The sequence below is a fragment of the Bos grunniens genome, chromosome 14, assembly GCF_055505025.1.
Source record: "Bos grunniens cultivar Pamir isolate PY7600 chromosome 14, Bosgru_T2T1.0, whole genome shotgun sequence".
Lineage (NCBI taxonomy): Eukaryota > Metazoa > Chordata > Mammalia > Artiodactyla > Bovidae > Bos > Bos grunniens.
The window spans coordinates 52,283,017-52,306,807 of NC_141178.1; the positions used below are offsets into that span (position 1 = coordinate 52,283,017).

A 23,791-nucleotide genomic window follows, 5' to 3' on the forward strand; every position below is an offset into this window, starting at 1 on the left:
CTAACCTTGTTCACTTTCATTTGGCATATTTTTGGGGTAGGGAAATATATTTGGCTTGCAAAAAGCTTTAATTACCATTTCCTTTCTAAGCCCTACACTGGGAAGAAACAGGTGATAAAATGTTTAAAAAAGTAATGATTGCTAAGTCACTTCAGTCGTGTCCGACTCTGTGCGACCCCAGAGACGGCAGCCCACCTGGCTCCGCCGTCCCCGGGACTCTCCAGGCAAGAACACTGGAGTGGGTTGCCATTTCCTTCTCCAATGCATGAAAGCAAAAAGTGAAAGTGAAGTCGCTCAGTCGTGTCCAACTCCTAGCGACCCCATGGAGCGCAGCCCACCAGGCTCCTCTGTCCATGGGATTTTCCAGGCAAGAGTACTGGAGTGGGGTGCCATAAACAAACATAAAAAATTTAAAAGAAACAATACCAATGCTCTGATTAAATACATTAATAGGTTCTTTGAAAGATTAGAGAGATTAGATGCAAGCATTCTAATCAACCTGCATTAAGAAAAAAATTTGACATTAAATTTTTAAAAAATCATTGTGGCTTTTTGTTGACAGGAAAATTCTGATTTCTACCTACCTTTCATAAAGGTCAGATTTTGTTAACCATCTCTATACAGTAAATTACAAGAAGATACAAATTATTCTGTCTACTGAGTGAAGTTTTTTAGGGGGAGGATACTTAATTTCATTTAATCAGTACAATGTCAAATACTCTAATATACTTCAACTATATTCTTGACAACTCGTTAATGTTTTTAATAAAACATTTTAAAACTTTTAAAATACTATTTTAAAAATACTTCTTGAAATAACTAAGGAAACCATTGATAGGTAGGATATTGGCAAAGATATAATTTTAGTCTTCAGAACAGATGTGAGTAAAATATAGAAATCTCAAATATAATAGTATCATACTTGTTCAAAACAACAGTGGAGAAATAGGGAAGACTAGTAGGAATAGAGACTGTGAGTTTAAAGCAGGAAATCAGAAGCAGAGTGTTCTCAGAACAGAGGACAGCCAGCCCTGCCACAGGCATCGGGGCGGCGTACCCGAAGGGGTGCAAGTGGGTGAAAGTGGACAGGAGAGAGCGCGCCTGCAGGGGAAGGCTCACGTCTACCCTTGACCATCTCCCATGAAAGTTGTATTCTGCTTTGTTTACTAAAACTTACCTAAATGAATGAACATTTTATTGGGAGTGGAAGTGAGGATGATGGTTTGTTTTCACATTATGTATGAGTGCAGAGATTTCATAAAGTCTGTATCATAATAGCAAACAGAGATAAATTTTGAATGCCAGAATCTTGAGTACTACATTAAGCAACAAAATGTTGTAATAGCTTTTTTCAGGAACTAGTAGTCACTTTAGTAGTGAATATACTCTCCTAGATCACAGGACCCAAAAGTATTACATGCTTTTCAGTTTGTTTGAAAATGTTACCATTCAAGTAAGCCAATCGTCAAATCCCACGAACATTTCAATACCCAGAACTGGAACCAGATAACATGACAATTTGGATTAAGAGAGCAACTACAAGGCAAAACAGTTTCCTTTACGATGTCTTCTGGGCAAGATACAATCAGAGAGAATTAAATACTGAAAAGCAAAGGACAGTGTTTAAGAAAAACAAGCATCTACCTCTCCCAGTAAAATTTCTACAGATGAATTTAATCCTTCTGTTTCTCCATCTACTAGAACTAAGGGTAAGCACTTATTAATCTTGAAAACGAGTGTGGCAGGCTGAAAGAAAAAAAGTTTAGGACCTTTAGGAAGAATATTTAAGTAACAGTGTCAGATCATCTATATTTTATGTGTCTATACTATTTTTATAACTTTGGTATACTCTCTACATTTATATTGTGAAATACTGTCAACAGCTATAGATTCAGACAAAATAATTCTAGGAAATGTGGAAGTTTAAGTGTGGATTTTTAGACGCTAAAAAAAGTAAATAATCCTGAAATGATCATATCCTCTTGAAGACACAGGAAGATTCGACATACAGAGAAGCCTGAAAACCAAAGACATAAAAAATAAAAAGTTACTCTGTAATATTCTTGTGTATGAAAAACCTTAGGTTTTATGAAAATTCTGACAAGTCCCTGACTTTAAAATTATAAACACACACACCTTTTTCCTACAGATATGTTTTATAAGACAGTCGACAAATAACTCATTCTCAGAACCAATCTGTTTTGCCATCCTTCAGAGGAGAAGGCTATTAAGAAATACCGAGGAAAAAGTAATTCAAACTAAGAAACTAAGGGTTTTTTAAGCTCTACTAATCAAAGAAAATTCTCAATTAAATATAATGTACCTCTAGGATCCTTTCCCCTTATCTAGCAGTGAAAGCTCAGAATCTGAGATTTTTTCAAATTAACCCAGTGGTATTCCCCAGGTGACTTTACTGAGCCTCCCTCACTATTTTGAGAGAACAGTATAGAAAAGTACAAAAACATACTCTTCTGTCAACAGGATACAGGGGGTAGGGTGGGGAAGCTGACATTTTAGTTCACTGAAAACACACAGTTGGGTAGAAAGAAAACAGTATTTTCCAAGTGAGCATATAGTTGGAAGACAACTGGATCTATCTAAAAAAAAAGCAACTGGACCAGGGAAATTATTTCAAAGGAAGTAATCCATGAAAGGACTTACAGTGGAGGACAGGCATGACTACTGTGGGGCTACAGACAGATGACTCAGTTTAGTTCAGTCACTCAGTCGTGTCTGACTCTTTTTGAAACCGTGAACCACAGCTCTCCAGGCCTCCCTGTTCATCACCAACTCCCAGAGTTCACCCAAACCCATGTCCATTGAGTTGGTGATGGCACCCAACCATCTCATCCTCTGTCGTCCCCATCTCCTCCTGCCCTCAATCTTTCCCAGCATTGGGGTCTTTTCCAATGAGTCAGCTCTTCGCATCAGGTGGCCAAAGTATTGGAGTTTTAGCTTCAACATCAGTCCTTCCTATGAACACCCAGGACTGATCTCCTCTAGGATGGACTAGTTGGATCTCCTTGCAGTCCTAGGGACTCTCAAGAGTCTTCTCCAACACCACAGTTCAAAAGCATCAATTCTTCAGCACTCAGCTTGCTTTATAGTCCAGCTCTCACATTCATACATGACTACTGGAAAAACCATAGCCTTGACTAGACGGACCTTTGTTGGCAAAGTAATGTCTCTGCTTTTCAATATGCTATCTAGGTTGGTCACAACCTTCCTTCCAAGGAGTAAGCGTCTTTTAATTTCATGACTGCAATCACCATCTGCAGTGATTTTGGAGCCCAGAAAAATAAAGTCAGCCACTGTTTCCCCATCTGTTTGCCATGAAGTGATGGGACCAGATACCATGATCTTGGTTTTCTGAATGTTGAGCTTTAAGCCAACTTTTTCACTTTCCTCTTTCACTTTCATCAAGAGGCTCTTTAGTTCTTCACTTTCTGCCATACGGATGGTACCATCTGCATATCTGAGGTTACTGTTTCTCCCGGCAATCTTGATTCCCGCTTGTGCTTCTTCCAGCCCAGCGTTGCTCATGATGTACTCTGCATATAAGTTAAATAAGCAGGGTGACAATATACAGCCCTGACGTACTCCTTTTCCTATTTGGAACCAGTCTGTTGTTCCATGTCCAGTTCTAACTTGCTTCCTGACCTGAATACAGGTTTCTCAAAAGGCAGGTCAGGTGGTCTGGTATTCCCATCTCATTCAGAATTTTCCATAGTTTGTGGTGATCCACACAGTCAAAAGCTCTGGCATAGTCAATAAAGCAGAAATAGATGTTTTTCTGGAACTCTTTTCCTTTTTTCCATGATCCAGCAGATGTTGGCAATTTGATCTCTGGTTCCTCTGCCTTTTCTAAAACCAGCTTAAACATCTGGAAGTTCATGGTTCACATATTGCTGAAGCCTGGCTTGGAGAATTGTGAGCATTACTTTACTAGCATGTGAGATGCATGCAATTGTGCGGTAGTTTGAGCATTCCTTGGCATTGCCTTTTTTGGGATTGGAATGAAAACTGACCTTTTCCAGTCCTGTGGCCACTGCTGAGTTTTCCAAATTTGCTGACATACTGAGTGCAGCACTTTCACAGCATCATCTTTTAGGATCTAAAATAGCTCAACTGGAATTCCATCACCTCCACTAGCTTTGTTCATAGTGATGCTTCCTAAGGCCCACTTGACTTCACATTCCAGGATATCTGGCTCTAGGTGAGTGATCACACCATCGTGATTATCTGGGTCATAAAGATCTTTTTTGTACAGTTCTTCTGTGTATTCTTGCCACCTCTTCTTGATATCTTCTGCTTCTGTTCGGTCCATACCATTTCTGTCCTTTATTGTGCCCATCTTTGCATGAAAAGTTCCCTTGCTATCTCTAATTTTCTTGAAGAGATCGCTAGTCTTTCCCATTCTATTGTTTTCCTCTATTTCTTTGCATTGATTGCTGAGGAAGGCCTTCTTATCTCTCCTTGCTATTCTTTGGAAGTCTGCATTCAGATGTGTATATCTTTCCTTTTCTCTTTTGCTTTTTGCTTCTGTTCTTACTAGACAGATGACTTCTCACTAGACAGATGACTAGTGGGATTTAACACCTATTCTTGATTCTGTTCAACAAAATCCTCTTGTTTTGTATTTTAAAAGCTAGATCTTCCTATAAGTGATATTTAGCAGAAATTACCCTTGACCACAGTACTTTATTGATATATATTAATTAACTGTTAATGACTAGTACCAAATAATTTCATATTGTTCATGAACAGTATGAAAAGACAAAAAGATGACACTAGAAGATGAACCCTCCAGGTAGGTAGATGGCCAATATTCTACTGGGAAAGAGCAGAGAAATAGTTCCAGAAAGAAGGAAGTGGCAGGCCCAAAGCAGAAACAACACTCAGGTGTGGATGTGTCTGGTGGTATAAAAGTCAAGTCCTATGCTATAAAGAATAATACTGCATAGAAACCTGGAATGTTAGGTCCACGAATCAAGGTAAATTGGACGTGGTCAAGCAGGAGATAGCAAGAGTGAACATCGACCTTTTAGGAATCAGTGAACAAAAATGGACAGGAATGAGTGAATTTAATTCAGATGACCATTGTATCTACTACTGTGGGGGCAAGAATCCCTTAGAAGAAACACAGTACCCCTAAAGTCAACAAGAGAGTCTGAAATGCAGTACTTAGGCACAATCTCAAAAACAACAGAATGATCTCAGTTCGTTTCCAAGGCAAATCATCCAACATCACAGTAATCCAAGTCTATGCCCCAACCACTAATGTTGAAGAAGTTGAAGTATGTAGATCTATGAAGATCTACAAGACCTTCCAGAAAAATGGAAGTGTTGGTCACTCAGTCACGTTCAACTCTTTGTGACCCAATGACTGTAGCCCACCGGGCTCCCGTCCATGGGATTCTTGAGGCAAGTATAGTGGAGTGGGTTGCCATTCCCTTCTTCAGTAGATTTTCTCAACCCAGGGAAACCTGGGTCTCCCACTTTGCAGGCAGATTCTTTACCATCTGAGCCACCAGGGAAGCCCTGGTACAAGACCGTCTAGAACATCAAAAAAGATGTCCTTTTCATCACAGGGGATTGGAATGCAAAAGTAGTAAGTCAAGGAATACCTGGAGTAACAGGCAAGTTTAGTCTTAAAGTATAAATTTAAGCAGTGCAAAGGTTAACAGTTTTGCCAAGAGATATGCACTGGTCATAGCAAACACCCTTTTCCAACAACACAAGAGATGATTCTACATACAGACATCACTGGATAGTCAACACCAAAATCTGATCATATTTTTTGCAGTGGAAGATGGAGAAGCACTATCCAGTTAGCAAAAACAAGACGTGGAGCTGACTGTGACTCAGATCATCAGCTCCTTATTGAAAAATTCAGGCTTATATTGAAGTAAGTAAGTAAAACTACGAGGCTATTCAGGTGTGACCTAAATCAAATCCCTTATGATTATACAATGGAGGTGACGAACAGATTCAAGGAATGAGATCTCATAGAGTGCCTGAAGAACTATGGATGGATGTTTGTAACACTCTACAGGAGGTGGTGGCCAAAACCATTCCCAAGAAAGAAATGCACAAAGGCCAAGTGGTTGTCTGAGGGGGCCTTAAAAATAGCTGAGAAAAGAAGCAAAAGCCAAAAGAGAAAGGGAAAGATACACCCAACTGAATGCAGAATTCCAGAGAATAGCAAGGGGCGATAAGAAAGCCTTCTTCTTAACAATGCAAAGAAATAGAGGAAAACAATAGAATGGGAAAGACTAGCGATCTCTTCAAGAAAATTAGAGATACCAAGGGAACATTTCATGCAAAGATGGGCACAATAAAGGACAGAAATGGGATGGACGGAACAGAAGCAGAAGATATCAAGAAGAGGTGGCAAGAATACACAGAAGAACTATACAATGAATATCTTAATGACCCAGATAACCATAACGGTGTGGTCACTCACCTAGAGCCAGATATCCTGGAATGTGAAGTCAAGTGGGCCTGAGGAAGCATTACTAAAAACAAAGCTAGTAAAGGTGATGGAATTTCAGCTGAGCTATTTAAAATTCTATAAAACGATGCTGTTGAAGTGCTGCACTCAATACAGTAAATTTGGGAAATTCAGCAGTGGCCACAGGACTGGAAAAGGTCAGTTTTCATTCTAATCCCAAAGAAAGGCAATGCCAAAGAATGTTGAAACTATTGCACAACTGTACTCATTTCACATGCTAGCAAAGTAATGCTCAAAATCTTCCTGGTCAGGCTCCAAAAGTATGTGAACCTAGAACTTCCAGATGTGTAAGCTGGTTTTAGAAAAGGCAGAGGAACCAGAGATCAAATTGCCAACATCCATTGTATCGTAGAAAAAGCAACGGAATTCCAAAAAGAGACGTACTACTGTTTCATTGACTATGCTAAAGTCTTTGACTGTGTAGACCACAACAAACAGGAAAATTCTTAAAGAGATGGGAATACGAGACCACCTTTCCTGCCTCCTGAGAAACCTGTATGCATGTCTAGAAGCAACAGTTAGAACCCAACATGAAACAACGGACTGGTTCAAAATTAGGAAAGGACTGTGTCAAGGCTGTATATTGTCACCCTGCTTTTTAAACTTATATACAGAGTACATCATGTGAAATGCAGTGCTGGATGAAGCACAAGCTGGAATTGAGATTGCCGGGAGAAATATAACGACCTCAGATATGCAGATGACACCACTCTAATGGGAGAAAGCGAAGAGAAACTAAGAGCTTCAGTGAAGAGTAACTAAGAGCTTCTTGATGAAGTTGAAAGAGGAGAGTGAAAAAGTTGGCTTAAAACTCAACATTCAAAAAATGAAGATCATGGCATCCAATCTCATCACTTCATGGCAAATAGATGGGGAAAATGTGGTAACAGTGACAGACTACTTTCTTGGGCTCCAAAATCACTGCAGATGGTGACTGCAGCCACAAAATTAAAAGATGCTTGCTCCTTCAAAGAAAAGCTATGACAAACCTAGACAGCATATTAAAAAAGCAGAGCTATCACTTTGCCAACAAAGGTCCATCTAGTCAAAGCTGTGGTTTTTCCAGTAGTCATGTACCGATGTGAGAGTTGGACCATAAAGGCGGAGCGCCAAAGAATTGATGCTTTCGAATCATGGTGCTGCACTCTAGAGAGTCTGTTGAACAGCAAGCAGATCAAACCAGTCAATCCTAAAGAAAATAAACCTTGAATATTCACTGGAAAGACTGATGCTGAAGCTCCAATACTCTGGTCACCTGATGCAAAGAGCCAATTCATCAGAAAAGACTCTAATGCTGGGAAAGATTGAAGGCAGGAGGAGAAGGGGACGACAGAGGACAAGATGGTTGGATGGCATCACCAACTCGATGAACCTGAGTTTGAGCAAACGCTGGGGAATAGTGAAGGACAGGGAAGACTGGCCCTGCCTCAGCTCATGGGGTCACAAAGAGTTGGACACGCTTAGCAACTGAACACCAACCAAATAATTAAGATTAAGATGGGAATGAATAACATCTGCTGTCCGTTGTGCTGTGAGTGGGAAACTACCTTGCTCTGAACCATTATGTCCCCTGGCCTACATTCTCACTATGGAGCTTCAGAGCAAGCCAGCCTGCTTGCCTGCCTTTGGAGTCTTGTTACCCCACTATCGTCCTCTGAGGTCAGGATTCTTCCCCAATACTGCTTTAAAAAGAACAGCACATTCCATTTTATACTTGATATCGTTAGCCAAAGTCTTCAGTCTCACTTTATTCACTATTTTTATGTCAGGTTTTTGTAAATATGTTCCTCTTAGTCATTGGATTAAAAACATTCTGGTAATGTATTAAGAAGAGCTACCTCAAATACTTTCAAATCATGTGAATCTATAATTTTTTTGTTTAATACATACTTAGTTTGATACAAATGTGGGCAATCAGATACAACTGGAAATTAACATTAATAAAGAATGAACAAACTGAAATTAACCTTGAAACATTTAGATATTCCTTACATAACATTCTACTCCAGGGAGAAAACATGCAAACGATGGGACCAACAAGGGCTTAATTTCCAAAGTGTGCAAACAGCTCATACAACTCAACAACAAAAACACAAGGCAATTAAAAAACAGGCAGAAGGGACTTCCTGGTGGTCCCTGGCTAAGACCCCATGCTCCCAACTCAGGGGACCTGGGTTTGATCCCTGGTCAAGGAACTAAATCCCACGTGCTGCAACTAATCCCTGGCTATTATATAAAATTTTAAAAAGGGGGGGTGGGGAGCAGAAGACCTACGTAGACATTTCTTCAAAGAGGACAGACAGATGGCAAACAGGCACATGGAAAGTGTTCAACATTGCTTATTATCATCGGAGAAATGCAAACCAAAACTACAATGAGATACCATCTCACTTGGGTCAAAATGGCCATCATTAAAAAAAGTACAAATAACAAATGCTGGCAAGGGTGTGGAGAAAAGGGAACCCTCCTGCACTGTTGTTGGAAATGTAAATTGGTGCAGCTACTATGGAAAACGATACAGAAGGTTCCTTAAAAAACTAAAAATAGTTACCATATAATCCAGCAATCCTACTCACGGGCATATATCCAGACAAAACTATAATCCAAAAAGATACATGCACCTCAATGTTCATAGCAGCACTATTTACAATAGCTACATGAAAACAATGTAAATGCCAACAAATGGATAAAGAACATATGGTACATATATACAATGGAATCCTACTCAGCCATCAAAAAAAATGATATAATGCCACTTGCAGCGATGTGAATGGACCTGGAGATTATCATACTAAGTGAGGTAAGTCAGAAAGAGAAAGACAAATACATGATACCACTTAAACACTGAATCTGAAAGATAACACAAATGAACTTATCTATGAAACAGAAACAGAGAACAGACCTGCAGTTGTCAGGTGGGAGAGGGATTAAGGAAGGAATGGAGTGAGAATTTGGAATTAGCAGATGGCAACCATTATACATTATAGGATGACTTCCCTGGTGGCTCAGACAGTAAAAGCGTCTGCCTACAATGTGGGAGACCCGGGTTGGATCCCTGGGTCGGGAAGATCCCCTGGAGAAGGAGATGGCAACCCACTCCAGTACTCTTGCCTGGAAAAATCCCATGGGTGGAGGAGCCTGGTAGGCTACAGTCCATGGGGTCGCTAAGAGTCAGACACAACAGTGATTTCACTTCACTTCATACCTAGGATGAATAAACAACAAGGTCCTACTGTATACCACAGGGAACTGTATTCAATATCCTGGTACTAACCATAATGAAAAAGAATATAAAAAACAATGTATTTATATGTATAACGGAATCACTTCACTGTATAGCAGAAGTTGGACAGCAAAGAGATCAAACCAGTCAATCCTAAAGGAAATCAACCCTGAATATTCACTGGAAGGACTGACTGCTGAAGTTCAAACTCCAATACTTTGGCCACCTGATGGAAAGAGCTGATTCACTGGAAAAGACCCTGATGCTAGGAAACACTGAAGGCAAAAGGAGAAGAGGGTGGCAGAGGATGAGATGGTTAGATAGCATCACCAACTCAATGGACTTAGTTTGAGCACGACAGGGAAGCCTGGTGTGCTGCAGTCAATGCAATTACAAAGAGTTGAACATGACTCTGAATGAACAACAATTAAAAAATAAAATTTACAACTGCTGTACTCCAAAAGCAATCAGAAACTTGATAACAATGCCTATGATGTCTGTGAGAAGCCACAGAGATTATAGTCTTTAATTTTATCACACAGAGAACAAATGTTATGCTGTGTGTCTATGTCCAAAGACCACACAGTCTCCAGAAAGTATTAGTATCAAAGAGAACAACTTAATTATCTGAGAAAGATGATCAGTTATATTGACTCTTTCTAAGAATCTCAATGCTTCTTATAAAAATGAAGATTTCTTTTCAATTATGAGGCTATTCTTTTAATTCAAAGGGAAATGAAAATGTGTAAAGAGAGAAAAAAGATTTGCATAGTACGTGTCACTGTGCTATAAGTTTTCTCATGTCTTTCAAAATTCTCTCAATGTAGGTATTAGCACTTTCAATTTAGAGGTGAAAGACTCAAGTTCAAATTATTTAGAAAAAAAAATTCAATTATGCAATAACTCACGCTTATGCCATTTTCCCAGAGAGAGAATACCGTAACACTGTAACCAACTGTTAAAGAAATGCCATCAACATAAATTTCAAGGGAGAAATAATTATATACTGAACAGCTTTGACTTTCATATAAATGTGAGAGGCAGAGAAACACTCAAATGGCTATATATGAATCTTAGAGGTACTCTATTTCATGTTTTTAAGTTAAGTTATAAGTTTAAGCTATAAAGCTCCCATAGAAATGCAGTTAATATCAAAGTGACAGATGAAAAAAAACTCAAACGGCCTGGTAAAAGGATCAGCATTAAGTAATTGTCAAGACAAAGTAAAATTCCATCAGCTCTCATCCTTCTATTTTATCCTACTGATTAAAATACATTCTATGGTAAATTTGCTATTTCATCAATCTGTAAAAAACACTTGATCTGGTATATGAAACTGACCAAATAGAGCTTCCTCAAAGCTCCCTTCTGTGGGAAGATGGTGAGACTTTGTCAGCCTATTTATTAGGATATCAGCTTCCTGATAGCTCAGTTGGTAAAGAATCCACCTGCAATGCAGGAAACCCTGGTTCGATTACTGGGTCAGGAAGAGCCCCTGGAGACGGGATAAGCTACCCACTCCAGTATTCTGGCCTGGAGAATTCCATGGACTCTATAGTCCATGGGGTTGCAAAGATCTGGACACAACTGAGTGAGTTTCTTTTCAGCCACGGGAAAATAACAGTACCTTCCCCCAGACATCCAGATTTATACACATGAAGCGCCAATACTTTGGCCACCTGATACAAAGAGCTGACTCTAGAAAAGACCCTGATGCTAGGAAAGATTGAAGGCAGGAAAAGGGGACAACAGAGGATGAGATGGTTGGATGGCATCACCAACTCAAAGGACATGAGTTTGAAGAAGCTCTGGGAGATGGTGAAGGACAGGGAAACTTGGCGTGCTACAGTCCATGGGGTTGCAAAGAGTCGGACACGACTGAGAGACTGAAAACAGTAACAACGATAGTTAATCACAACTGATGCAAAAAGTGATACAGCACCACACTGCAAAAGAAAGTCCACCCACTTTTCCTACTCATGTGGGCCACGTCGCTAACCTTGGAAGTCTGGGACCACTTCCCACCTATGTGTCTACTTCCTCCTCCAGGCAGATCCAACTGGATCTTCTCTGTTTCCTTCTCACTTTGTTCACAATCAGATGATCTTTGCCTAGAATACTGCCAGGCACCTTTTCAAAGATCCTTTAGCCAGTTACTCTCAACATCACAGACAGAATCCATTATCCAGATCCATTATACCAACTCAATTACTCTACAACCACAATCCCCATAATAGCTACCCTATAATGTCACATCAAGTACAAACATGACATTTGTGTTAAAAGCCCTTTAGAGACTTATCTTGAGGAAGATGGAGCAAATGAACCTTTCACTATTCTTCATCCTCACTACAACTAAAATCTCTGGATATCATATATACAACAAATGTAAGATGACTCTCAGGTGGAGAGAAGGCATATGGGGTGGGACCTGAAATCAAGAAAAAAAAAAATCATAGGAGTTCCCTGAGTTTTCCTTCTGCCTTATATATGGTAGACTGGGTGCTCGAGTAACCCAGACATGCCAAGAGATGCAGGGAAGAAAAAAAAGCCCCAACAAAAGCCTACTCTTTAGCCAAAGCACCAAGAAAGGGGCAGCCTCCCATGATAGATAACTTATAAATAAAACAGTGGCTCTGCTCAAGGCAAACATCACAGGAAACACTGTAGCTCTACCTCCACCATGCTACAAAGACTTAACTTCCCTCCTTTTCAGGCTGCAATGAGGTGCCTGAATCCCTACAAGGGAGTGTTGGAGAAAGCCAGGACTTACCCCACCTCCCTGTGGGTGCATGTGTACTAAGTCGCTTCAGTCTCTTTGCAACCCCATGGACTGTAGCCCTCCAGGCTCCTCTGTCCATGGGATTCTCCAGGCAAGAACACTGGAGTGGGTTGCCATGCCCTTCTCCAGGGGATCTTCCCGACCAGGGATCAAACCCTTGTCTCTTATGTCTCCTGCACTAGCAGGCAGGTTCTTTACCACTAGTGCCACCTGGGAAGCCTTTTTGTATAGTGAAAGGCATTTCCTCTATCAGACAATCCTTCTGTGTACACATTATCCAGAGGGCCATTTCCATTTACCTCCAAGGGTGAACAAGCAATGTGTGGGTGTGTGCTAAGTTGCTTCAGTTACGTCCAACTCTGTGCAGCCCTATGAGCTATAACCTTCCAGGCTTCTCTGTCTATGGGATTCTCCAGGCAAGAACACTGGAGTGGGTTGCCATGCCCTTCTCCAGAGGATCTTCCCGACCCAGGGACTGAACCCGTGTCTCTTAGGTCTCCTGCACTGGCAGGCAGATTCTTCACTGCGAGCGCCACCTGGGAAGCCCTGTAGGGTAGTGGAGACAATTTGGGGAGCCCAGAATTACACCTCATCCAGCAGTAATGAGGCATCCTCCCATCTGCGAGGATTGTGTTCCAGATGGCTTCCTGAAGAGCTGGAGCACCCACTGCTTGCCGGGTGAAAATAAGGACCACTGCCCTCGGGGTGAATAGAGGCTGAGTGGGAAACCTGGATTCTGCTCCCACTTGGGAGTAACAAAGTGGCACCCATGCTTCCCTTGCTATTAGTGAAAGCTATTAGTAAAAGAAAAAGTTTAAATGATCCAAGGTCTCAGATACTCAAAATACCTGGATTTCAATAAAATCACTTCTCATGACAATAACCAGAAAGAACACAAATTGAATGAAAAAAGACAAATGACAGATGCCAACTCTGAGATGACAGGAGATGTGAGAACTATCTGACTGATTTTAAAGCAGCTACAATAAAAATGCTTCAGTGAGCGTTCACCACCACTCTTGAAACAAATGGAAAAAAAAAAAAAAGTCTCAGCAAAAAAAGGGGGGGGGGCAAATAAAAATTTTAAAGCTAAAAACCACAATGCATAGGATCAAAAGCAGAATGACGACGACAGAGGGAATTGACAGTGAATTTAGAGACAGAACAATAGAAATTATCTAATCAGGAAAACAAAAAATGAACCAACTAGGAAAAAAACATGGAGCAGTCTCAGTGACCTGCAACAACAGAAGATCTAACATTTGTGTCATCTGGGTCCTAAGAGGAGAGGAATAAAAAGGCAAGGCTGAAAAAGTACTCAAAAAAATAATGGCAGGACTTCCTTGGTGGTGCAGTGGGAAAGAATCTGCCTGCCAACGCGGGGGACACAGGGTTGATCCCTGGTCTGGGAAGACTCCACATGCTGCAGGGCAACTAAAGCCTGTGCACCACAACCACTGAGCCCTCACTCGAGCCCGTGAGCCGCAACCACCGAGCCTGTATGCTGCAGCTACGGACGCCTGCATGTTTACAGCCCACACACCACAGCGACAGAGCCTGTGCTCTAGAGCCGCAACAAGAGAAACCACCGCGATGAGAGGAGCCCGTGCACCACAATGAAGAGTAGCCCCCACGGCCACAACTAGAGAAAGACCACACAAAGCAATGAACACAAAGCACAGCAAAAAGTATATACTGAAAGTGAAAGTTTCTTAGTTGTGTCTGACTCTTTGTGACCCCATGGACTGTAGAGTCCGTGGAATTCTCCAAGCCAGAATACTACAATGGGTAACCATTCCCTTTTTCAAGGGATCTGCCTAACCCAGGGATCGAATCCAGGTTTCCCACATTGCAGGGGGATTCTTTACTAACTGAAACACCAGGGAAGCCCAAGAATACTGGAGTGGGTAGCCTGTCCCTTCTCCAGTGGATCTTCCTGACCCAGGAATAAAACCAGGGTCTCCTGCGTTACAGGCGGATTCTTTACCAGCTGAGCTACCAGGGAAGCCCCATTAAAAGTAATAATGGCAAAAGAATTGTAAATGACCTAATATTCCTTTTCTGGAGAAGGGGAAGAGAGGTGACATGCCTTATAGTAAGGCACATCTCACTATTTTATACGTGAATTTGAATTGTGCAACTTTAGTAAAAAGAATAAGGATATCTTTACATAGTATTTCCCCACCACTAAACACAGATAAATTAGAACTATTTCTCAGTCTTGATAACTTACATGCTTTATTTAAATTAGGATACAGTTTGGTTTGCCAGCTCCCCAAATGCTATTAGGAGCTCTTGAAAAAAATCAGTTTATCAGTTAAATAAAACTGTCCATTTTAGAGGAGGTTGTTTCATGAACATGCCCTCAGACATTGTTTAAGGCCTTTGTCAGAAAGTATTCTCAAAAGTGTAAGACAAAATTTTTTTTAATTTAATTTGTGTTAACTTTTTAAACCAAGATAAATAAAAGAAAATTATAAAGCAACTAGAGAAAGTTTTTCCCTAATAGGAAAGAGGTCCTATTTGAAGGACAGAGGTTTTCTCAACTGAAACCATGGAGGCTTGAAGAAAATGGCACATTTTTCAAGTACTAAAAGAAAATTCTATGAAATTCTAACCTTATATCCAGCAAAAGCATATACTTCAAGACTGGGACAATCAATAATTCTCAAATTAATAAAAACTCAAAGAATTTATTGCAAGCAGAATCTATCCAAAAAGAATGGCTCAAAGAAATTCTCTAAACAGAAACAAAGCAATAAAAAAAGAACTCTGCATCAGACAGAAAGAAAAACACAATGATAATTTAAATTCTCCTCTTGAGAAAATAAACTATTAATTTCAAATATTATATTATATTGTCCTATGTCATTCAATGTGTCTGCAGAGAAGTTTTTTAAGAAATTATAAGACCTAACATAATAATTTTATGTGTGCTCAGTCGCTCTGTCATGCTACCCCATGAACTGTAGCCCTCCCGGCTTCTTTGTCCATGGAGTTTTCCAGGCAAGAATTCTGGAGCAGGTTGCCATTTCCCACTCTATGGTATCTTCCTCACCCAGGGATTGACCCTGTGTTTCTTGAGTTTCCTGCATTGCAGGTGGATTCTTTGCCACTGCGCCAAAATAATAATTACATAAATGTAAATAGTTTATATACAAAAATTAAAAGACAGATTGGCAGAATAAATTTAAAAATATGATCCAACAATAGTCTATAAGAAACTCACTTCAAAGGTAATTATATAGGCAGGATGAAAGTCAAAAGAAAAAGATTATGCAAACATCAACCAAAAAAAGCCAGTTGTGACAATTATATTTCATTACATGGACTTAAGAGCAAAGAAAATTACCAGGGGCAGAGAGTAACATTACATAAGAGTAAGAAGATAAAAGACACAGCAATCCTAAATATGTATGCACCAAACAATAAAATTCCAAAATATGGAAACCAAAAGCTGATAGAACAGAAAGGAGAAATCCACAAATACCGTTAGAGACTTCAACACCTCCTCCACAATAACTGTTAGAATAAACAGGGAATCAAGAAGCATACAGAAGAATTTAGCAACACTATCAACCAACAGGATCTATTTGACATTTATAGCACATTCCATTAACAACAGTACACATTCTTTTCTATTACTCATGCAACATAAACCAAAATGACCTATATCTTGGACCATTAAAAAAATCTCAACAAATTTTTAAAGGGATGAAAATACAAATGACCCTTGAACAACACAGGATTTAGGGGCTCCAACCCTCACCAAAGTCGCATACACAGTGCCTCAGATTCTGTAGACAACCACCCTTGGATTGTACAGGACTATACTACTTACAATGGAAAATATCTGTACACAAATAGCCCCCCACAGTCCAAACCTGTGTTATTCAAGGGACAACTGAATACAGTTGTGTCCTCTGATCACAACAGAATCAAACCAGAACTTAGTAACTGAAAAATAGCAAAATTTCCAACATTTGGAAACTGAACAACAAACTTCTAACTTCAACAGTTAAAAGAGGTTGTCTCAAGGGAAATCAAAAAATACAATGAACTGGATTACAATATAATTACAACATACCAAAACTTGTGGGATGCAGATAAAAGCAGTGTTGAGAAGTTTACAGCACTAAATGCTTAATTAGAAAAAAGAAAGTTTCAATAACATCAACTCTCACCTAAAAAACCTAGGGAAAAAAGGCAAAATAAACTTAAAGCAAGCAGAAGGAAGAAAATAATAGATTGGAGCAGAAATCAGTAAAATTGAAAAAAAAAAGAAAAATCAATAAAAGTGAAGTCTTGTTCTTTGAAAAGATTAATACATGGACAAATATTTTAAAAAGAGAAGACATAAATTACTAATATCAGGAATGAAACAGGGGACAGATTTCTAGAGACCTCAGAGGTAAAAATACAATCTACTATATCTCTTCCAATATGAAATTCATAAAATAGTCACATAACTTTATTAAGGAACTTGAACTCATAATTTTAAAACTCACCAAAACTTAACTACACCTATGGCCAATTAATCGATGTCAAAAGAGGCAAGACTATAAAATGGAGGAAAGACAAGTCTCTTCAGTAAATGCTGCTGGGAAAGTGGACAGCCACATGTAGAAGAATGAAATCAAACATTCTTTAACATCATACACACAGAAATAAACTCAAAATGGATTAAAAACCTAACTTTAAGACCAGATAGGCAGAAGACCGTTTGACATAAATCACAGCAGTATCTTTTTCAATTTGTCTCCCAGAGTAATGGAAATAAAAACAAAAATAAACAAATGGGACCTAAACAAATTAAACTCAAAAGCATTTGCACAACAAAGTACACCATAAACAAAATGAGAAAAACAAACCACAGAACGGTATAAAATATTTGCAAATGATGCAACCAACATGGGATTAGTCACCAAAATTTACATACAACTCATACAGCTCAATATTAAAAAATTTAAAAATGCACAGAAGACATTTCTCCAAAGAAGACATACAGATAGCCAAGGAGCATATGAAAGATGATCAACACCACTAATTATTAGAGAAATGCAAATCAAACTACAATAAAGACCTCACACCAGTCAAAATGGTCCTCATCAAAAAATACACAAAACATAAAATGCTAGAGAAAGTGTGGAGAAAAGGGGTCCCTCCTACACTGTTGGTGGGAATGTAAACTGGCACAGTCACTATAGAGAACAGTATGGAGGTTCCTTAAAACCTAAAACTGGAACTACCATATAATCCAGCAGTCCCCCTTTTGATCTGGAAAAAAACATGGTTTGAAAGGATACATCCACCCAGTGTTCACTGCACCACTGTTTACAATAAGCCAAGACATGGAAAACCTAAATGTCCATCCACAGATGAATGGATAAAGAAGATATGGTAAATATATAAAATGGAATATTACTCAGAAAGAATGAAATAATGCCATCTGCAGCAACACAGATGGACCTGGAGATTATCAGACTCAGTCAGTCAGAGAAAGACATATATCACAGATATCGCTTATGTGCACAATCTAAAATGCCTTTCCATGAAAAAAATCAATCAATCAATGTCACCAAAAAGAAATCTCCAGATCCAGATGGCTCACAGGATAACTCTTCTAAATGCTTAAAGAATTAATGCCAGTTCTACACAATCTCTTCAGAAAATAGATAAGCTTCATTTTTTGAAGCTTGTTATTATCCTGATACCAAAACCAAAGGATCAGAGACTTAACTGTAAAACATAAAACTATAAGCTTGAAAAAACAAAAAACAGGAGAAAAATCTGAAGGATCTTAACACTAGGTACAGATTTCTTATACTGACACCAAAAGTATGATCCATAAAAGGAAAAAGGAACAAATTAAAATTTTAAAGTTTTGCTCTGTTAAAGACTGTTAACAGAGGAAAAGACAAGCTTTAACCTGTCCCACTTTACTTGTGCTACTTGCCCTACATTTGGGAGAAAATGTTTATAAACCACATACCTGAAAAATGACTCATATCTAGCATATACAAAGAACTCTCAAAAGAAAACCCAATTAGAAACTGGGAAAAAGACATGAAGAGACATTCTATTCAAAAGAATATGAAGAGAGCAAACACATGAAAAATGTTTATCATTAGCCATTAAGGAAATATAAATTAAAATCCTGAGATGCACAATATACACCTATTAGAATGGCAAAAAATAAAAAAGGAAAAAAGTGAAAACATCAAATGGTGAGAAAGCACAGAAACTGGCTGGTGAGAATGTAATGATTCAGCCAGTTTCTTAAAAAAATAAACACGCAACCACCTTGTGACTCACATGAAGCAACAACTCCACTCACGGGCATTTATCCCAGAAAAAAGGAAAAATCATGCTGGTTCAAAATCCTGTACATTTATATTAACTTTACTTAGAGAAGCCAAGAACTGGAATCAATCCAGATGTCCATCAGCCAGTGCATGGTTAAACAAACTGTGGTCCCTCCATACCAAGGAATGCTATTAAGCACTTAAAAAAAAAAAAAAAAGAACTGCTGTTACACACAGCAATCTGGATGCATCACTAGAGATTATGCTTAGTGAGAAAAGCCAGTCCCAAAAGACTGCATATTGTATGACTTGATTTATACAATTATCTTGACATGACAAAACTGTGAAAATGGAAAATAGGTACATGGTTGCCATTAATTAAGGAGGGGTTGGAGATGTGAGGGAAGTGACTGTGGCTATAACAGGGAGCCAACATGAGGGATTCTTGTATTACAGAAATATTCTGCATCTTGACTATAGCAGTGTCAGTATCCTGGCTATGATAATGCACCATGTTTTGTAGGACGTTACCACTGGAGATTAACGGGTATGGAGAATGCTTCTGTACCCTTATAACGTCTGTGCTTCTGTACTTCTTATAACTGCATGTGAAGAATCTGTGCTGCTGCTGCTGCTAAGTTGCTTCAGTCGTGCCCGACTCTGTGCGACCCCATAGACAGCATCCCACCAGGCTCTTCTGTCCATGGGATTCTCCAGGCAAGAATACCGGAGTGGGTTGCCATTTCCTTCTCCAATGCATGCACGGATGCGAAGTCGCTTCAGTCGTGTCCAACTCTGTACGACCCTATGGACAGCAGCCCACCAGGCCCCTCTGTCCATGGGATTCTCTAGGCAAGAATACTGGAGTTGGTTGCCATTTCCTTCTCCAGAAGAATCTATAATTATCTCAAAATTAAAAGTTTAGTCAAAAAACAAACATCTTAAAAAAGAAAGCCTCTTTACCTGCTAATCCTGTAATAACCTGGTCTGTTCATGTAATGTTGTGGCCCCTCCCCTACCTATCATTCAAATCAAATTCCTTCTTTGCTATTGGATTATTTGGTCCTTATTTTACTCAGCAAATATCATTCAAATAAAATTACTCTTGCTAAAGTCATCTTTCAACTACAAAACAAAATGGAAACCTGCTAGTGTTTTGGTTTACTCACCTCTAAGTATTTGACACTGATGGCAGCTTACTCCACTTCTCTGAAGCTCTCCTACCTCTCCTTCCAAGACAACACTCTCTGTTGGTTTTCCTCCTGCCTTTTGAGCTGCCTCTAGAGGGTAGGGAAGTCCCCTCTTTCTTTTTCCCTTATTTACTTCCAAGCATTTCTTGTCTTATATATGCTCCTTGAGTATTCTGGGTATCAGCCATTCCATCCACATGTCCTTATCAATATCTAACTATATCAACAACCTCCAGAGCAAGTGTCCCACAGGACACTCAAGCACAGTGTAGTCTACACTGGACTACCTCCTATTCCTGTCCACCAAAAAGAAATCTGTTTTCTTATATTCTTATTAACTGTTACCCCATTCTCATAATATCCTACTCAGAAACCTAGGACTTTTCCTAGACTCTTCCTTTCTCAACCCCAATACCTAAAAAGTTTGAGTCTTTTAAATTCTTCTGAGCATCCTTTTGGTCCTTTCTCTCATGTGTTCTGTCAGTTTCTTATTTAGTCAAACTTATCATCTCTTATTTAGCCTATTTCCTGGCCTGGCTCCCCTCCACTGTTTATACTGTTTACAGGAAATTTTAACTAAAATACAAATTTGGTAATATTACAATGGTGCTTCAACTTCTTCCAAGCCTCCACACTGCTTTCAAGAAAAAGTATAAATTTCTTACCCTAATATGTATGACCTTTAAACCTCAACCTACTTTCCATATTCATCTCCTACAGCTTACCCTTCTCTGCTACTCTCTAGCCTCACAGAGCCATTTGGAGTTTCCTGAACATGCCACGTGGGCTCCTGATGAGTACCTTTATTCATGTTTCCTTTCCCTGTAATACAGCCTTCCCAGTTGGATGGCTCCTATTGCACCTCAGCACTCAGCTCTGGCATCCCCTCCCTGAGAAGTCCTGCTGAACCTCCCATCCCCAGTGGCCTACTGTATTTATTTAGTAGTCTTTCCAGTATTGCCATTATTGATTTCTTTTTGTAATCTCCTCTAGCAAATATTTCCAAGTATTCCTGGAAAGCCACGACTGTGTCTTACTTTATCTCTGTATCCTTGATATCTAATAAGAATGAAGAGTTGAATAAGTGTTTATTAGATTGAACAGAAGTCAATAATTGATTCAGGCTCTATGAAATCAATGAAAGCATTTCTCTTACACTATCTCCTTTGAATCAAAACTCATCCTGACTATACATACAAATCTTCTAATATGATCTACCTGCTACCTGCTAAGTCACTTCAGCGTGTCTGACTCTGTGCGACCCCATAGACGGCAGCCCACCAGGCTCCCCTGTCCCTGGGATTCTCCAGGCAAGAACACTGGAGTGGGTTGCCATTTCCTTCTCCAATGCATGAATGTGAAAAGTGAAAATGAAGTCGCTCAGTCGTGTCCGACTCTTCGCGACCCCATGGACTGCAGCCTACCAGGCTCCTCCGCCCATGGGATTTTCCAGGCAAGAGTACTGGAGTGGGGTACCATTGCCTTCTCCGAATATGATCCACAGTGATGCCTTTGCTCTAATAAGACCATTATATTTACTCTACTTATCTAAACACATTTATGATAAGGTCTCTCTGGTTTCATTTTAGAATGTAAACTTCTGAAGGGCAAGGAATTCTCTAATTCTTAAGGACCTAGAACAGTTATATGTCTCTAAGAACTTTACAAATACTAGCTGAGTCCTTAAAATGAACAGAAAAGATGACAACCCACCGCCCCCTCCACCCCCCGAAAAAAAAGGACCAAAAAGAGAACTGAATTACTAGAGATCATATTAGGCTAATAAAAGGAAATACTGCAGGGACTTCCCCGGTGGTCCAGTGGCTGGGACTCTGTGCTTCCACTGTAGGGGACCTGGGTTTGATCGCTGGGCAAGGAATGCAGATAATACCACTCTTAATGGCAGAAAGTAAAGAGGAACTAAAGAACCTCTTGAGGGTGAAAGAGGAGAGTGAAAAAGCTGGCTTGAAATTCAACATTAAAAAACCTAAGATCATGGGATCCAGTTCTATCACTTCATGGCAAATAAAAGGGGAAAAATGGAAGAAGTCATAGATTTTATCCTCTTGGGCTCCAAAATCACTATGGATGGTGACTGCAGCCATGAAATTAGAAGACTTTTGCTCCTTGGGAGGACAGTTATGACAAACCTAGACAGCATACTAAAAAGCAGAGACATCACTTTGCGGACAATGGTCTGTCTTAGTCAAAGCTATGGTTTTTCCAGTAGTCATGTATGGATGCGAGAATTGGACCATGAAGATGGCTGAGCACTGAAGAACTGATACTTTCAAACTGTGGTGCTGGAGAAGACTCATGAAAGTCCCTTGGAGATCAAGGAGATTAAACCAGTCAATCCTAAAGGAAATCAACCCTGAATATTCATTGGGAAGACTGGTGCTGAGGTTGAAGCTCCAATACTTTGCCCCGATGCGAAGAGCGGACTCACTGGAAAAGACCCTGATGCTGGGAAAGATTAAAGGCAAAAGGAGAAGGGGGCAGCAGAGAATGAGATGGTTAGACAGCATCACTGACTCAGCGGACATGAATCTGAGCAAACTCTGGGAGACAGTGAAGGACAGAGGAGCCTGGCGTGCTCTGTCACAAAGAGCTGGACATGAGTTAGGGACTGAACAACAACAAGAGGGAACTATGAATAGACTCCACATGCTGCAAATAAGTGTTCAAATACCACAAATAAAAGATCCGTGTGCTGCAACTAAAACAAGTTTTAAAAAAGTTTTAAGTTTAAAAATAAGGAAATACTGCAAACGTATCATCTTAAAATAATGAATACTGCATCTCAGGCTTATTAGCCACCCAAACTAACCTTTGTCTTGTTGAACACTCTCCTTCTTCTTCAGCTACCCATCCCACATCAGCAAAAGACACCACTGCATCCTCTCCCGAGGGGCTAGAGCTCCATTCTGTTGTAGGGCTGGTCAGCTGTAAGTTACAAATATGGAAAATTCTTCATCTGGCACCAAAATGGTAGCATGAAACATTTAATTTCCTAAAGGAAAAGCTTCAGCTCTAGCATTACAAACACACAGGCAGTTTCTCACATTTCCACTGAAGGTCTCCACAAAAGGGACCTTTATTTATGTCATACTATTGTTTAATAATATATGCAATCTCTGAATTAGAATTTAACTTATTCAATTTTTATTTTATAGGTCAAATGAAACTAAAAAAAAAATACCTCTGTTCATCTTCAAACACTTAAGAAAATTTTTAGAATCAATTCTTTTCTGAAGAGATGTAGTAAAAAGTATAGCAACAAGAATAAACAAGCGACCTTGCTTTGTGCTAAATCTGGCAATATTTTTTAATTGATATTGCTGTTATAACAATGAAAATACATTTTTAAATGTCATTAAATCTCTTGATTTTTAAATAAAAGTATTAACTAAAGAACTGAAAATACAAATAGCAGTAGACTTCCCTACCAAACCTTAAACACAGAGATGAAGGAACAGAATATTCTGAAATAAATATAACAAAGAAAAAGCATGCAAGTTCTGAAATTTACCTTCAAAACATGGAAAAAGAACTTAAAGTTTTGTAATATGAATAGCCTCAAAGCCAGAAGGCCAATGAATAATAATTTTAAATAGTTATCAGATTAACATAGTATTTCCTCTAGGCTTTAAATAAAGAAAATGCAGACTTTTTAATTTACCTTGAAAAAACTGGAAAAAGAATTAAATTTAATTTTTTTATGGAATAATGCCTCAAAGCCAAAAGGCCAATGAATAATTTAAAAATAGTTATCAG

The 23,791-nt window shown here is 39.3% G+C and overlaps 1 protein-coding gene across 8 annotated transcripts in view; it reads right to left on the minus strand.

Moving 5' to 3' along the window:
- MTFR1 (mitochondrial fission regulator 1) overlaps window positions 1-23,791 on the minus strand; it is a 60,001-nt gene that overhangs the window by 7,649 nt on the left and 28,561 nt on the right. For all 8 annotated transcript variants that reach the window (XR_015140803.1, XR_015140804.1, XM_086336801.1 and 5 more), the window contains one exon: window positions 22,845-22,960. Coding sequence is in view for 6 of the 8 variants with exons in the window: in XM_086336801.1 (XP_086192927.1) it covers window positions 22,845-22,960 (116 nt within the window). In the remaining 2 variants the exon portion in view is untranslated. The remainder of the gene's footprint in view (window positions 1-22,844; window positions 22,961-23,791) is intronic.